Source organism: Paramormyrops kingsleyae, chromosome 9 (genome assembly GCF_048594095.1).
Source record: "Paramormyrops kingsleyae isolate MSU_618 chromosome 9, PKINGS_0.4, whole genome shotgun sequence".
Taxonomy (NCBI): Eukaryota; Metazoa; Chordata; class Actinopteri; order Osteoglossiformes; family Mormyridae; genus Paramormyrops; species Paramormyrops kingsleyae.
Window position 1 is genome coordinate 8,002,466 of NC_132805.1, and position 16,554 is coordinate 8,019,019.

At 45.9% G+C, this 16,554-nt stretch overlaps 1 protein-coding gene across 16 annotated transcripts in view; it reads left to right on the top strand.

The window, feature by feature from the left end:
- Window positions 1-5,056: 5,056 nt before the first annotated feature.
- The window catches only part of LOC111844553 (uncharacterized protein C1orf232), a 28,857-nt gene continuing 17,359 nt past the window's right edge, over window positions 5,057-16,554 (top strand). For 2 of the 16 annotated variants that reach the window (XM_072716249.1, XM_072716250.1), the window contains exon 1: window positions 5,260-5,486. In XM_072716249.1, the coding sequence (XP_072572350.1) occupies window positions 5,484-5,486 (3 nt within the window). In that variant the 5' untranslated portion in view covers window positions 5,260-5,483. The other 14 variants (XM_072716252.1, XM_023813103.2, XR_002838410.2 and 11 more) reach the window with 13 other exon arrangements.

Sequence of the window (16,554 nt, forward strand, 5' to 3'; positions counted from 1 at the left end):
CATTCCCAGTTCCGAGTTCTGACCTCCGAAGTAAAGTTGTGGTCGCTAGTCATGTGACCAGATTTACCTGTTCTGCCTCTGGGTGTTTCCTGCAAGTCTGGGGGACGGGTGATTGGATTCTGGGTCTCTGGGGTGGTGTGAAGCCCAGCCCGGTCCCAGTTTCTGCCTCCGACATCAGCAGGGTCTTCCCAGTAAGGCAGCTTTGTCCCAGCCAGCCCCACCATCTCTGTAGCCCTGATACACTGCTGTGCAGGAGGGGCTGACCTGGGGGGTTTAGGGTACTTGCACAAACAGATGGCGGGTAAGAGTGATTTGATTAGAATTACTATAGTCATTTAAGGTGTCCCAAAATCAAATGTCCAGTAGGTATGAGGTTGCTTCCACCTTCTGTCTATTCATTATATATCTCTTACCTCATCAAAAAATCTAGTCTGAATCTGCCAAATGCTTCTGTTTTTGAAATACATAGATATTTAATAATTAAACCCTCTATTCTTTTTGAAGTGCTGCAAGTAGCATGATGATACTGTATTCCTAGATTTCCTGAATAAAACCTTATCTGCCTTGATAAGACTGCTATCTGAGTAAAGTGGAGATTATTGGTGTCCTCATAAAACACAACAGCAGTCACACACCGATCATCATTGTTGATACTCCGGTGGAAACTGTAAGTGACATCAGAATCCTGGGCCTGCAGATCTCAGGAAGGCTGAGGTGAACAGAGAACCCTGAAGTCATCCTCACAAAAGCCCGTCAGCATCATCACACCCTGAAAAGGCTAAGTTGAAGATGTGTAAGAACCATCTCACTAACTTCTTCTGCAGTACCTGTGTCCTGGCCTGTGGTGTTACAGTATGGTAGGGTGGAGCTACAGGACAGGAACTCCATAATGACATAATGAGGGTTGCAAGGTCACCCATCAAATCTTCCAAAAAAATAAAAAATTAAGTGAAGTTTGGTGGGGGGCTTGACAGCATTCCCAGATTCAAGAACAGTTTCATTCCAGCCATCATCATCAGTAGCTAAATCTGAACTGTTATTGTAGTACTTGCACCTGCACTTTATGTGAATTGTCCTGTTATATGTTTACACTGTACTATTGCATGTCTGTTATACACTGATAAATCTTGGATCATTTTCCAGTGAAGAGTGGAGGTATAGGGAACAAAATGAGACAGTAGCTAAAAATCATAAAGAACATTAACAAAAATGCTTTAGTTTAAAATTTTATGGGCCAAACAGAGTATGTTGTGGCCGAGTGTCATAAATGGATTCTGTGTGGCTTGGTGGTTTGGAAGGTCACTGGTTCAAATCCCCTTTTTGGCAAAGTTATTTCACCATTGAGCCCCTCAGAATGGCCCTCAACCCCGATTACTCCTGGGACTGATTGTCCTGCCTCTCAATTGAAAATTGCTTTTGAAGACAGCTAAATAAGTGAAATGAAACGTAATTATTAGGGTGATGTCAAACCATGTATGTAAAGACAATGTCTGCAGTAGACAAGGTTCACAGCAGAGGGCAGCCTTACACCAACATTGGATAACAGTGAAGCACGATATCCTCTGTCCAGCAGGTGTCACTCTCTGTCCCAGCCTAAGGTCAGTACAGCATCCATCCATCCATCTATCTCATTTTCACTTGCACCGTTTATGAAAGGAAATAAAATTATTTGTGGCCAAAGTTTTTATAGTACTTTTCACATTTCCCTTATAATAAGCAAATTTATATTATGACACAATGCTTATAATAATGGGGTTAAGCAAGAAGAATGTACAATACATATTTTGATTACGAAACTGAAAATAATGAATTAATTGCTTTTAATTATACCCATTTACACTATATGGATAATATAGTATAGGGAGACCTGGCCAATACACCCACAGGAAATTTTATAACATCCCATTCAAAATCCATAGGCATCAATATAAAGGTGGTCCCTCCTTTGCAGCCATAACAGCTGCCACTCTTCTGGGAAGGCTTTCCACAAGACTTTGAAGCATAGCTCTGAGGTCAAGTACTGATGTTGGACATGAAGGCTAACTTTAAATGTTTGGCTTTTCAATTAGTTACAGAGCTGTTGCACTAGTGTAATGCATGATTAATTTATAGATATAAACCTTCCCAGGTTACTTTGAATGAGGGCATACACAGTTATGGTCTGAGGTCCTTGAAGATCACAGTGTTCACATTATTGTTGAGTCAGGCACTGATGTTGGAGATGAAAGCCTGGCTGACAGTTTCCATTCTAATTCATCCCAAAGGCATTTGATGGGGTTGAGGTCAGAGTTCTGTGCCGACCAGTCAAGTTCTTCCACACTAAACTTACCCAACCATGTCTTTATGGACCTTGCTTTGTGCACTGGGGCACAGTCATGCTGGAACTAAAAAGGGCCTTCCCCAAACTATTCCCACAAAGTTGGTAGCATAGAATTGTCAAAAATGTCTTGGGAAGCATAAAGATATAACTGGGTGAGCTCTGACCTCAACCCTATTGAACATCTTTGGGATAAATGGAGATTGAGAGGTCTTCACATCCACCATCAGTGCTTGACCTCACAAGTGCTCTTCTGGATTAACACAAAAATACAACTAAAAATGATGTGGCTGTATTTTGTTTGTGCTGTTTTGCATATTATAATACAATTTTCACTGTTAATCTCAGTAGAGTCCCAGGGGGGTATTTTTAAGGGTAACGTTATCTGGTCTGTGATTTAGCAGTGCAGAACTTTTGTGGCTCCTGGTGCCAAGTTCCAGGGCCCTTCCTGACTGGGAACTTTTGTGGCTCCTGGTGCCAAGATCCTGGGCCCTTCCTGACTGGGAACTTTTGTGGCTCCTGGTGCCAAGTTCCTGGGCCCTTCCTGAACTGAGTGAAGGCTGCTCATCCCAGGTCCTGGGACCTTATCCCTGCAGGACGCTCGATTGCCAGGAGCAGTGGTGGTCATAAACTAGTTAATGTTAACGTTTGAAGGCTGGTGCATCTAGCCGTCAGAACATCTCATCTATATGGTGGCCCTGAAGTGCAAACACCCCGCCCCCCCCAAAATGAAAAACATTTATTAGTAGCCCCAGTCTATTGTTGTGCATATTAGTCTATTGTTGTGCATGTCAGTCTATAGTTGTGCATAAATTACTATTTTGTAATGTCTTGTACTAGTCAAACTAATACAGCGCAGGAGTATGCACAACAATAGACTAACATGCACGCATGTTTACTTGTACATACACGCCCTTTCTGACAGTTTCCTTACCCCAACAATGTCATTCCCTCATGTTATTAATGTATTTATACTCACACATATTTATACTGTTTAGTATAAACTAATAGTCTTTTTGAACATTATTTTTTACAAGCATGTGTAGCCTGTAGACCGCCAGGCATGGGAATGCCACTCAGTAGCTTGAACAAGTGCTCCATGGACTCCATTAGCAACAATGACGTACCGTTTGCTTATCTTACCTGAAGGTAGTTCAGAGGTGGGTTCAACATCAAGAATCTCTTTAAGCCCCTTACCACAACCAGTGCAAAATTTCGCCTGCAAGGTTTCGGGAATCTTTTTGCCACAATGAGGACAATACATCTTTGCATTTTTTTGAAACTCTTCTTGGTTCGCGCTCCTGTTATCTTCCTTCCTCTTAACGAGACAGACAGTGTGTCCGTCCAATCAGCGACTATCCTTGTCAAATACAAATGTACCAACCATTTCTGGTAGAAATTAATGTTGTGTTCAGCGTTTAGCGAGCACATTTTTCATTTGGGGGATGCAATTTGCATTTGGAGGGCATTTTCATTTGAAAGCGCGTTTTTCATTTTTTTTTGGGGGTGGGGGGTGTTTGCACTTCATGGCCACCACACATTTAACCCCCATAACAGTTTCTCTGACACAAATAACTGTGGTGTCGTTAAGTTAATGGGCAAAAATTCCCGCAGATACACTCCAAAATCTTGTGGAAAGCCTTCCTGTAACAGTGGGGGCTGTTTTAGCTGCAAAGGGGGGACCAACTTCATATTGATACCTATCTGTTTAGCAAGGTATGTGATAAAAGTTCCTGTGGGTATAATGGCCAGGTGTCCCAGCACTTTTGTCCATATAGTGTACATTCAGTGTACACAGAAGGACCCCAAATTTGACCTAACAATAAGGTGAATACCGTCATCTTCAAGTACCTCTTCATTCAAAGTGACCTGGGAAGGCTTATATCTGTAATATCAGCTGGCTTTGCACTGGTGCAACTGCTCTTTACTTAACTACAAAGCAACACATTGAGCAAAAGATCAATTGAGTGGAAGAGGCAAATAAATATTAGTTGGATTTGAGAAACTGTGTACTATAATGAAAACTTAAAAGACATTTCAATTCCAGGCAAAAGACAGTCGAAAATCATTTCTTTAGCAAGGGAAAATCTCATAGTTTTGTCATGGAATGCCACTTTGTCATTGTCAGACTGTGTTTGATGGTACTCTGTGTACGTGAAGGGGTTTACCAGGAAGGGCTGAGAAGACTGCCTTTGCAAGGTGGGGGCAGGGGACTGCCAAATGAGCAGTCGGTTGGTAGGAGGGGGTAAGAAATTTCCATTATATGTGAGGAAAAAGCTGAAAGGAACAACAGTGGTATTTTGGTTCGCTGTTGATAAGATACTTGGAGTAAGACTGTTCAAATTCCATCCATGAAATGCATAACGTATCCCCCACGAAGGCTGTCTCTAACAATGGAGAAGGTATATGTTTAAACTCGTCCTTAGACTAAATTACATTTGTGCTAGCTACTTCATTCATTTACTTGGACTGATGGTATTTGTAACAGAATGCACACTGCTGAAGAATTAATACATACATTTAGAATGGTAAACTTCTCTAGATACATTTTTAATCAATTTAGAAAGAGGATCTATTTGGTCAACCATCGGAAAGGTTCAGCATTGGAGGCAAATAAATTACATTAATTTGAGGTGGACCAAACACCCAACTGGGAGAGCTAATTATAGTACAATAGTATTGTGAGCTGCTGAGATCCAGGAAAGAGATAAATGCTATTGGGGTGGGGAGAACGACCTGTTGTCAGTACATTACACCCCGGGGGGTTACGTACATACAGTGATCTGTGAGCTCATTTGTCAGCCCCTTCCCCACCCCCGAACATATAGGCTGTATTGGTTTTGTATGTAACGTGCTACGTGTGCACCGTGAGGTGTCATCCAACAGCCAGAGCTCGGCCAGGACCAGGACAGAGGGACACAGGGGCAGGTAAGAGATTAACTTGCTTCGGCGTCGAATGAATAGATACGGCAAACAAAGGGTTAATCTGGTGACCAACAGAGACGCACAGATTTCATGCAGACGAAAAATGTTCGAATAACCGCCGCACGACTTTACATCGTGACGCAACAGAGCGTTGTTCCGTAAGCTTCTTATTATTTGAACTGGCAGTTTTAGATTCTTAAGCGAGAGTTTCCGACACGGCTGTCCGGATCGGGACCCGGATATGGTGCGTGCGTAAGTATATTTGGAATAACTTTAGAGGACTTCATGTTCTCGTGGTTATTTGGCCGGGTGACTGAGTGTAAGTTTGCGAAACGGCGTAATAGATTGTTTCAATGCGGCGATGCATACTGAAATAGCCTGCATTTGAGGGAAACACGACTTTATCCGAATTAACTGATCTAAAGTAATCAGAAGAGTGGATATCACTCAAAGACGCCTTCGACTGAAAGGGAGCATCGTCTTCGTTTTCTCTGAACATTTTATACGCACGTTCCACTCTAGTTCGTTCGTCTGATGATTTTGTCACGAGCCGATCGTGACCGTCACTTACGTTTCATGCTCCTTCATATTAATGCAAATGATTCGGCAGCACTGGGCGTATTTTACGATTCCAGTTTAACTTACGTCCCGTCTAAAGATTTTTTCCTGCGGGCGGGGGCGTTTATGTTGGATTTAAGTAGAAGTTCGGGAGGGGAACGTAGATGGAGAGGAGGTTCCCTGCTGAATCCTGATACGTGGTGAAATTCCAGGTCTAGTAGTGTGGTTAATCGGATCGTCGTTGGAGAACTGGCATATTAGACCGTGAGCCCTAGAACCTTGTGGTCGGTTTGGCTGTCAGCGAAAGGAGGGAATTTGGCGCTTTGGCTACTCTTAATGTGTAATTGGCTTTTTCAGTCTCTCTTTTGTGCAACAGTTCTTGTTAACCAGTGATTAGGTTTTTTTTTCCAGGTTTGCTGCAGTGTAAGTATGGGGCTCGTGCGTAAAGATGTTATGAAACCAGCTACTCTAGCTGGGGCATAGTGACTCTCCGAATGTTGTTGTCCGGAAAACATCTCCCCTTTCTTAAGCAGGAGGTAACTTTTTAAAATGTATAGTGTCTGTGAAAGATTAGAGAAAAGCATAATTCCGCTTGTTTCCAGTCATCTAATCAGTCTGTGTAGTTTTCATGTTCTTGCCATACTAAGCAGGTTCCCTCTGAGTACTCTGCTTTTGGCCAGCAGTCCTCTATGTCTGCCCAGAGATGGACTGGAATCCCATTCAGGGTGTACCAATGCTTAGTGTCCTATACTAATAGGCTACAGTCCCACCCTTATCTTTGTACGACATAGTTTGTACCTGTTAGCTAAACTAATTTGATTGTATAGACAGGGACTGACATAACTTGTATGTAAGTATGCCGTTGTGGTATATAGGTTAAAATGCACTGTAATCTCTTGTCACAACAACACAGACACTTACTGTTCAGAGGAGTGGAAATCCTTCAGTGGGGTATTGTGAGACAAGGGAGTATGTAAGGGAGATATGGGTGTTTTGCATAGGCCTGTCATTGGCTTCCTGATCATCTTCACCCACACCTATGCAAGCATCAGGGGCAATTAGAGCTTCCATTTGAGCTGATCTGCATTTCTCTGGCTTGGGGAGAGAGTGAGGAATGGGCGAGGAACCCAGAGTGAGGTCACACACCCATATGCCGTATGCATGGGCAGCTGGAAATGTTGTTGCTTATTGAATCCAGTTCAGGCTTGCGTGTTTAATTCAGCGCATTCATAAAATGTGATAGGGCGGTGTTGGTGTGCGTTGAATCCAAAGCAGGACCAGATGTGAAGGGACTGGTGCGGTCATGCCGTCTGATCTGATTGGTCAGTCTGTAGGGAGATGGTGCAGGTCACAGAGGGGGTGGGAGAGTGGGGGGATTTTGATGCTCATTTTGGCCTGAGGCATCAAGTGTTCCTGACCGGGGGGGTGGCTGCATTCTGGGTTTTTTGGGTGATGTGCACGGACAGCTGGAAATGTTTCATTAACCACACTAGGACATTTATATTTAGTGTAATTGACGTAGTATTTTTTCTTAAAAGTACAGATGTACGTTTAATTTTTTTTTTAAAAGTACACATGTTTTTGCACCTTCTAAGTGCTGCTGGATTTAATCTGCCAAACGGTTTGTGTCCATGGCACTCAACCAGTCTCCTTAATGAATTTTAGGGAGGCTCAGCAGACGGCTGCTCCTCCACCCACTTTACGTGGTTGTGTTTGATGGAAAACTGAGTTATTTCGCTTTTCTTCTACGGGCACTCCTTTTGTGAGGTGTAAACGTGTCAGTAGCCTCAGGTGACAGGTGTGACTATATTGATGCCATGTTGGTGTTGCTCTGTGAAAGAAGGTCACAGAGTTAACTGGGGTGGGGGCGCATGTAGCGCAGAATGGAACCTATGCTGCAATGGGCTGTGTAGCTGTATTTTACCACATTGCTCGGTGGTCACATGACTGTCTGGTTCGTGTTGAGTTTTGCGTTTATGCATGGGTAGGGTTTGTGGCTCCAGGCATAGTTGGCGCTGTCACATTGCATTAGATGTAGTCGCTTGATTCACTGTATGCAATTTAGGCTTTCAGTAAAGGAGCCATTTTGGTTGCGTGACCTGCAGGCAGACCGGAATGGGCATGCCTGCTGTGATGTCACAACCCATGTGGTCTGCCTGGCCCTCTATGGTGGTCGCTGGTCATGTGACCAGACATCCCGGTCCTCCCTTTGGCTGCTTTCCGCAAATCTGCTTTCTGCTTTCCACTAGCCTAGTGGGTCAGTTAAGGTGCTGTGGTTATCTCGGAAACTCTCCATAGCTCTTTGACGCAATTGTGCTTTCAGGCTTGTTGTAACCTCCACACTCCACGAGAAAACATTCCCATGTGCCTACTAGATGAGAGAGTCTCTTCTGACGACTTTGGAGGTGTGTCTGCTGATAAAGTGACATGTGCTGACAGCTCTGTGAGTGTTTGTTGGTTTGTGTGAGCGTGTGTTGTTTTGTGTGAGCGCGTGCGTGAGCCTGCCCTTCTGGTTGGATGGGGTGGCTTGTATAAAAGGGCGGAGCGTGAGGCAGAGCCCACTCAGTACGACGAGTTTTCGCTGAGCTCTGGGATGTTATCTGCTGCCAGGGGCTTTTAGTTGGTGGGCAGGCGGGCCTGTGTGGAGAACCGGCGGTGCCCAACAGCCTGTTGAAGGTGAGAATTCTAAGGGTCTTCCCCTTTTCTTAATCCCCGCACCACACACACACACCCATACACACACACACACACACACACACACACACACACACACATATCTGGGTACTCGACCCATTCCTTGAACCTGCTTGAATTCCTGAAATCTTCCATGGCCTGGGATTTCTTTTTGGTGTGTTTTAGTTATTCCATTTTCACCCCTGAACCGCACTGCTGTATAGCTTGGTTTGTAGAATATTAAAGGGACCCCCCTCACTCCCACATATGTTACGCTGCCGACTTCTCAGAGGTAGATGTAGTTTATATGAATACGGCTGCTCTTGCTCTCCTCTCGATAGTAGTCCTGGGTAAGCGATTCCCTCAGTCTCCTCCGCTGGGTTAATGCTTAAACTCCACAGTGCCGAGTCAATTCCCCATCTGCTGATACTCTGGATCTCCGGACCTCTGGGCAGATTTCTACAGAATCCCAATTATTGGTCAGCTTCTCGAGCTTTTTGGAGCAGCTTTCTGCTGTTCGGTCAGAAAGCTCCTTTTCTTTAACTGAAGTTGGCAGTTATGAATCGTGGGGGAAACTTTTCGGTCTGAAACTTGCCTTAATGTTCCCCTTTTTTTTCCACCAGAGTGGTTAATTGGACGTCAAAGAAAGCTCTGTTGTTGCTTATTGAATCCAGTTCAGGCTTGCGTGTTTAATTCAGCGCATTCATAAAATGTGATAGGGCGGTGTTGGTGTGCGTTGAGTCCAAAGCAGGACCAGATGTGAAGGGACTGGTGCGGTCATGCCGTCTGATCTGATTGGTCAGTCTGTAGGGAGATGGTGCAGGTCGCAGAGGGGGTGGGAGAGTGGGGGGATTTTGATGCTCATGTTGGCCTGAGGCATCAAGTGTTCCTGACCAGAGAGGGAGGGGGCGGGTGACTACATTCTGGGTCTTTGGGTGGTGTGGAGCCCAGCCTCGCCCCAGTGTCTGCCTCGCAACACTGATGGGGTTTTCTCAGTGAGGCGGGGCTGATACGCTGCTGTGCGGGGGGGGGGAGCCTGACCTAGGGTGCTGTCTCCCTCCCGCAGATCAGAGCCGTGTTGCAGTCCGTCTTGTCGTGCTGGAGCCATGATAATCAGGCTTGGCCGTCTCACTCCAGGATACTTCAGGCTCCTCCAGGTCAGTGCAGCTCTGCTGGGGGTGAAGGCAATGGTGGTGATCGCAGTGGAGTGAAACATTAAAGCAAAATGTGAAGGGAACATGAATGTGGAGGGAGGGCCAGGTGTTCCGTCCCAGCCGGACCCGCTAATTCACAGTGTCCCTTTAACAGCGGCAGGCGGCGGGTGAGGTGCGGACTCCGCCTCAGGACCGAGGCATAAACCAGCTGGCTGCCCTGCTGGCCACCATGGGCCTCAGCCTGTCCTACTACAGCGCATGGCGGATGACGGAGACGGTACGCGACGGGCCGGCCGCCTGAGGCCCCCCCCTCCTGAGCCGCTCTGCCCCCCTGCTCCGCGCAGCTACTGTCGACGTGAGCACCAGGTGACGCAGGGGGGTGCCCCATTGAAAGCTGCTGGGGGGGCGTCTCCGCACTTGAAGCAAAATTTCATTTCGGTTCTGGAATTTTGCGAACATCAAATAACAAATGGCAGTGCTTTTGAGGAATGCCCCCCCCCCCCTCCCCCACCATCTTTTAGTTTGTGTAAAGTGATTTTAATGGAGCTTTACTGAGCCCCTGGTCCATACTATGAAGACAAGACAGTTACTGGTCAATATTGAAATCGGCTGTGTCCCAGACACAGTGTCAGCCTGAGAGTCCCAGTCATGCTGAAATGAAGGGGGGCCTGCTCGTCACCAGGGCGGCGACAATCAGCCTCTTTCCTGTTTCCCATTTGGTGTGAAATCTGTTTCAACTGACTATTAAAAGCACATCTGCAAGACTGCGGAGGTACAGAGTCACACTACGAAGATTTTGGAAGATTCTGCATGGGTGTGGTGGTGACGTTTTAGAATGAGATAATATGATGTCTGCTGTATTATCTATATGTTTTAAAACTGTGAAATAAAGCTCTGACCTATACATGTGAAGAGAGGATCTTCGTGATCTCGTGTATGAGCTGCCCTGCTTTTAAAGGGCAAGCTTGCACTTTTTTGTTTGTTTTTGCCTCTGCGCATGTGCTCTGGAGCTGGCCACTGCTGCCGCGTCTTCCTGCATGGCTCTGCGAGAGCGTGCCGTCTGAGAGGAAGTGGGCAGAGGTGGGGGGTGGAGCCGGAGCTGCGGGTGCCAGCGATTCCGCCTCTCCGCAACCCAGGCGTGCCCTGCCAGTCTGTGCTGAAACGCCTGCAAAGACACTCACGTTTACTGTAGATTCTGTTTATATGTTTGGTATTTTTATTGGCTGGTTAAGTAGCTTTTAAAAAATGTAACGTGTGGGTGCATGTGCTTTGTGTCCATGGATGTTATTGCACACTAACAGGGTTGGTACTGCTTGGTGTGTGTGTAGCAATCTCAGATTTGTGACTATTTTTTAATTTACGGAATAGCTGCAGTGCTGAGAAGCCTGACTTTCAGGTGCCTCCGTATGGCCAGCCAGTGCTTTCTGGGAGTCACCCGGGGCGAGGGGGGGGGGGGGGGTGGGGCGCTCTGTGGGCAGGACCCAAGAGGCGCCGCCAGCTGATGTGATGCTGCGCGATGGGCCGTGAGCTTCTAAATCGCTAAGCCGGCTGGAACGGCAGAGCGATGATCCCATTGGCTACCGCTGGACGGTATTTCAGTTGACCCAGATAAGAGCTGCGGAAATGAGACCCGCAGTGGTGACATATGAGATGGCCAGTGTAGCTGGAATAATTTCACATTTGGGGTTTTTTGGTGAAGTTTCTTTAGCATTTTTGGCGATTTGAGGAACAGCTTGAACCTGTTTTGAAATCCTGTTTAACTTGAAGGTTCTGCATGGTGAGACTGTCAGGATGTTGCTCTGCGGTTGTAAGGAGATCCCAGAACACTTTGGGATCAGATGGGATTGAGTTTAATGTTTGTGCGTGACCTGTGAGCTGTGCGTGGCCTGTGAGCTGTGCGTGGCCTGTGAGCTGTGCGTGGCCTGTGAGCTGTGCGTGGCCTGTGAGCTGTGCGTGGCCTGTGAGCTGTGCGTGGCCTGTAGGCTGTGCGTGGCCTGTAGGCTGTGCGTGGCCTGTGAGCTGTGCGTGGCCTGTGAGCTGTGCGTGGCCTGTGAGCTGTGCGTGGCCTGTGAGCTGTGCGTGGCCTGTGAGCTGTGCGTGATGTCCCTCCCAGACCTTAGGCTGTGACCGCTTTGTACAATTCTGTGAAGGTTATATGTTTTTTAACATGATGGCTCAACTTCATTCTGCCCTGATTGGACAGGCTGCTGTCTGAAAGTGTTCTTTTAATGGTTTGTGAGTGCCCAGAGGGGAGGGGGAGGGGCCCCCTCTAGGATATGTTCTTATCTGCATTTAATAAAGATTTTAACATAAGGCTTGGGAGTCTGTTTGCTTCTTTGATCTAATTAATGGGACCATATGGACCATATTTTAGCATGAATTCTTTTAAAATCGGCAGTTAAATCAAAAACATAGTAGTTCTAGTTTATAAATGTCCTTGATTCTGAAATCAATTCAAATCAATTGATTCCTTGATTGCCCCCGTTCATCCATTGTCCACTGCTTATCCGATTCACGGGGGCAGCAGTCTGAGCAGAGATGCCCAGACTTCCCTCCCCCGGCTACCTCCAGCTCCTCTGGGGGAATACCCAGGCGTTCCCAGGCCAGCCGAGAGAGAGAGTCTCTCCAGCATGTCCTGGGTCTCCTGGTTGGATATGCCTGGAGCACCTCCTGAGGGAGGCTTCTAGAGGGCATTCCCGATAGATGCACGAATCACCACATTTGAGGCGAAGGAGCAGCGGTTTTACTTTGAGCCGCTCCTGAATGTCCGAGCTCCTCACTCTATTTCTAAGACTGAGCCCAGACACCCAGTGGAGGAAACTCATTTCTGCCACTTGTATCTGTGATATTGTTTCAGTCGCTACCCTGAACGTGTAACACTGATGAGGGTAGGAACATAGATCGACTGGTAAATCGAAATTTTTGCCTTCTTACTCGGTTCTGTCTTGAACGTGACAGACATGGACCATATAACTGCTGATGCCGCACCGATCTGCCTGTCGACCTTCCGCTCCATTCTTCTCTCACTCGTGAGCAAGATCCCAAGATGCCGAAACACTTGACGCAGTAACTCACCCCCAACCTGGAGGGGGCAGTCCACTCTTTTCTGGTTGAGAACCATGGCCTCCGATGTAGAAGTGCTGATCCTCATCCTGACTGCTTCACACTGGGCTGCAAACTACCCAGTACACCCTTAAATCTGTTTTGTTGTCCATTATATGATATCTAATATCCAGTTTTGCATTTCCTCTGTGTGAGATGATAAGCTTGCAGGGGCCTAAGTTGTGTTGCTCCTCTGGTTTTGGGATAAACCTTTAGACGTGTGCATCATTCTTCTGTTCGTTGTATTAAGGAGGTATAATGACACCGGACACTATCCATCCATCCATCCATCCATCTTCTAAAACTGTTTGTCCTGTTCAGGGTGGTGGGGGGTCCGGAGCCTACCCCAGAGGGATCAACCCAGGATGGGGCACCAACCCATCACAGGGCACACTCACACCATTCCTCGAGACAGTAATAATTATTTAATTACTAACTTATTAGAATGGCCTCTAAGACTCAAATAATAGCAAGAAACAAACTTGTTGACTCGTTTAAACCACTTGATCAATAACCACATTGTTTCAATGACCAAAGGTCTTTAGAATAATCTGTAGTAACTCCATCCTCTAGGTAGCCTGGTAGCAGTGATTTTCCAGCCATGGTTCTCGTTTTCAGCTCATAGTATGGTGTTTGCTATGCTTTGAATACTTCCACACATTTTATATCCCAGGAAAGAGGGGAAAAGCTCCATCATGCTGGTGTTTTGGGTGCTTTTCGACAGAAGCCCAAGCTTAGTCCTCAACCTCAGCACTGGTTTGAACTGTTGAACTGTTTGTCCTGCACTGTCTCATCCTGTATTTGTTTGCTGTTAGCCCTGCACTCTTATCCTGTATTGCAGTATTGTTTGTCCTGTATTGTCTTATCCTGTATTTTACTGCTGTTTTTCTACACTGTCCTATCCTGTATTGCACTTTATTGTTTGTCCTGTATTGTCTTATCCTGTATTGCAGTATTGTTTGTCCTGTATTGCAGTATTGTTTGTCCTGTATTGTCTTATCCTGTATTGCAGTATTGTTTGTCCTGTATTGTCTTATCCTGTATTGCAGTATTGTTTGTCCTGTATTGTCTTATCCTGTATTGCAGTATTGTTTGTCCTGTATTGTCTTATCCTGTATTGCAGTATTGTTTGTCCTGTATTGTCTTATCCTGTATTGCAGTATTGTTTGTCCTGTATTGTCTTATCCTGTATTGCAGTATTGTTTGTCCTGTATTGCAGTATTGTTTGTCCTGTATTGTCTTATCCTGTATTGCAGTATTGTTTGTCCTGTATTGCAGTATTGTTTGTCCTGTATTGCAGTATTGTTTGTCCTGTCCCCTGATGCCCTATCCTGCAACTGCAGCATAAGAATTTCCTTGTGATCCTTGGAACACATGTGACAATAAAACTTCAAAGTTGTTTGTTTCGGTACATCAGTGTTCAGGAAAATGGAGTGGGAATTCAAACTTGTAGGTACTGGGGATAATGTGCCTTGTGTCCCTTTCTGATTGGCTTGTCTTTCAGAGGCTTCAGGCCAGCTTGAGGTACAGCTATTAGTTACCACTTCGCGGCCCTGCAGAGTTTCTGTGAGAGCCGCTTCCTTTCTTTATGTCGGTCCTCATGGAGATTAGGAGGGGATCAGCGTGTGCTGGTTCAGGTTACTTGTGGTCAGTGCTCACTCAGCAGATCTGTCAAGGAAGGCAGGGCGTGGCCATCTTGGGGTGTGATCACTGGCACCTGAGAGCGACCCTGGTGACCCCGTGACCCTCATTTCACTGATCCTCCTTCATGGTCTTCTGATTAGCACAAACGCCACGCGCTGTGGGTTCGATACCCGCCCAATTTCTCATCGTCGCCCAGCTTGACGGTGGGCATCATGGGTGCCACAAGCTTCCTCGACAAAATGTCCTACGCCGCCACTAACAGAGACCGACGAGAGAGACCAAAGTATTACTACATTTTACCCTGCCCCTCTGCTCTATGTACTTAAGTTATTTTAACATGTCCTCTACATGTTAGCACAAGCTAAGGCAATAAAATGTTTACAAAAGCCGTCAGGTACCTCAGGGTCTGACACCGTATACCATCTTCTGAGAGCAACGCGAGTGTCTTTAATTTTATTGGGTGTTGCGTAAGTGCCATTTGCTGCTTGGCCAAGGACCTCATTCTGTAACAACTCTTCATGCTTGACTGGCTTCTTTATGTTAAAGGGCCGGAGATACTAGTTATATTTAATGGGCACTAACTCTCTGCTTGTCCTCGTGTTTCAGAATTCAGCGTTTCACATTCTGGTCATTTCCATTGTGTCCTACATGGAATCGCGTCGGTCTGCTGTGATCCCCGGCTGTTGAGCGACAGGTGCTGAAAGTCATGCAGAGAAGCTGTGGTGTCCTGCTGGCAGACAGCTGCGGGGCGGGATGGGTTAGAGACAGACAGTTGAGGCTAAGAACATAGATGGCAGCCAACAGGACTGACAGCATGCCGATTGGACGAGCAAACTGTCACAACTCAAACAGGTCCAGGATTGGTCAGTTATTTTCAGTTTAGTTCATATAATTTACACTGGTGCACTGTGAATACCTACAACATAGCCACAAAAAAATCCATGTCATAGGTCAATCACTGTCACATGACCACATTACACACGCAGATTGTGTTTTTTTTAGCCTTTTTCTGTTTTCCTGACCTTTTGCCAGTGAAATGTATTCGGGGTGTCAGGGGTGGTCATGCAGTGTCTATTTAGCTTTTCCCATGTGTGACAGACAAAGTTGATGATAGGGAAAGTAGTTTGAGATCTTGCCAGGGGGGCCTGCAGGATTATCTGCCCCCCCCCCCCAACACACACACACACACACACACACACACACACACTAGGTATCCATATCATTCTGGGGACTCTCATTTCTATGGGCAAAACCCTAATCCCAACAGAGATAGCCTTAACCCCTACCCAGCCCTAACCTTAACCATAAGTAACCAAACAACATACAAGACTTGACACTTTTACTTTTTTGATTTCAGTTGCAAATTTTTATAAAATTCAGGGACCAAAATAATGTTCCCCGCAATGTGAAAATAACAGGTTTTTATCACATTGTGGGGACATTTGGTCCGCACAATGCAATCGATACATAAGCCACACACACTTATCTGACATGCATTAATGTGAAATTTTGACAGATATCGATAACTGATTTATTTCTGTTTAATATCGCCACTGGTGGTGAAATTTGCTGACCTAGTAGGCACAGAATGACATTACATCATTTTTTAAATTCTGTGATAAACGAAAGATCAATCTATGGATTATAGATATTTTGCAGGCCGGTATCGTGAGGCCTCTGAAAAGTGACGAATGGGCCGACGAAATCCCTCGTCTTCCACTGCGGAAAGAGGCTGTTTGTCCAGTGCTGTCATGTTATTCTGGTGGTTGTGTTTTTAACTCTGGTGCTGCTAACTTGAGCAACTTTGTTTACTGAGAAAATTGTGACCTTGATTTTGAATCACAAAAAGTCAGGATTCATATTTTACCCAGAATTGTCCAGCCCGACTCTTTTTACATTTCTGTTGCAGGTGTAGCGAGGCAAAAAAAAAATCTGAATGCATGCACAGGGCGTCCAGGCATACAGCTGCAGGCGCCCATGGGATTTGCCACTGGATGTCTGCTTCACTGCAAGTTTACGCTTGTACAAGTATCCAGCGGAGCAACTGGGAAGGTAGCACTGCATTTTGACAGCACAGATCCCTAATCTGAATCAGGTATTTTCTTCTACCAAACTCCATTATATTTGTGAGAAGCCCAACATCTCTACAGCTGATATCTCCAAAACTAAGCTTCTCCCAGT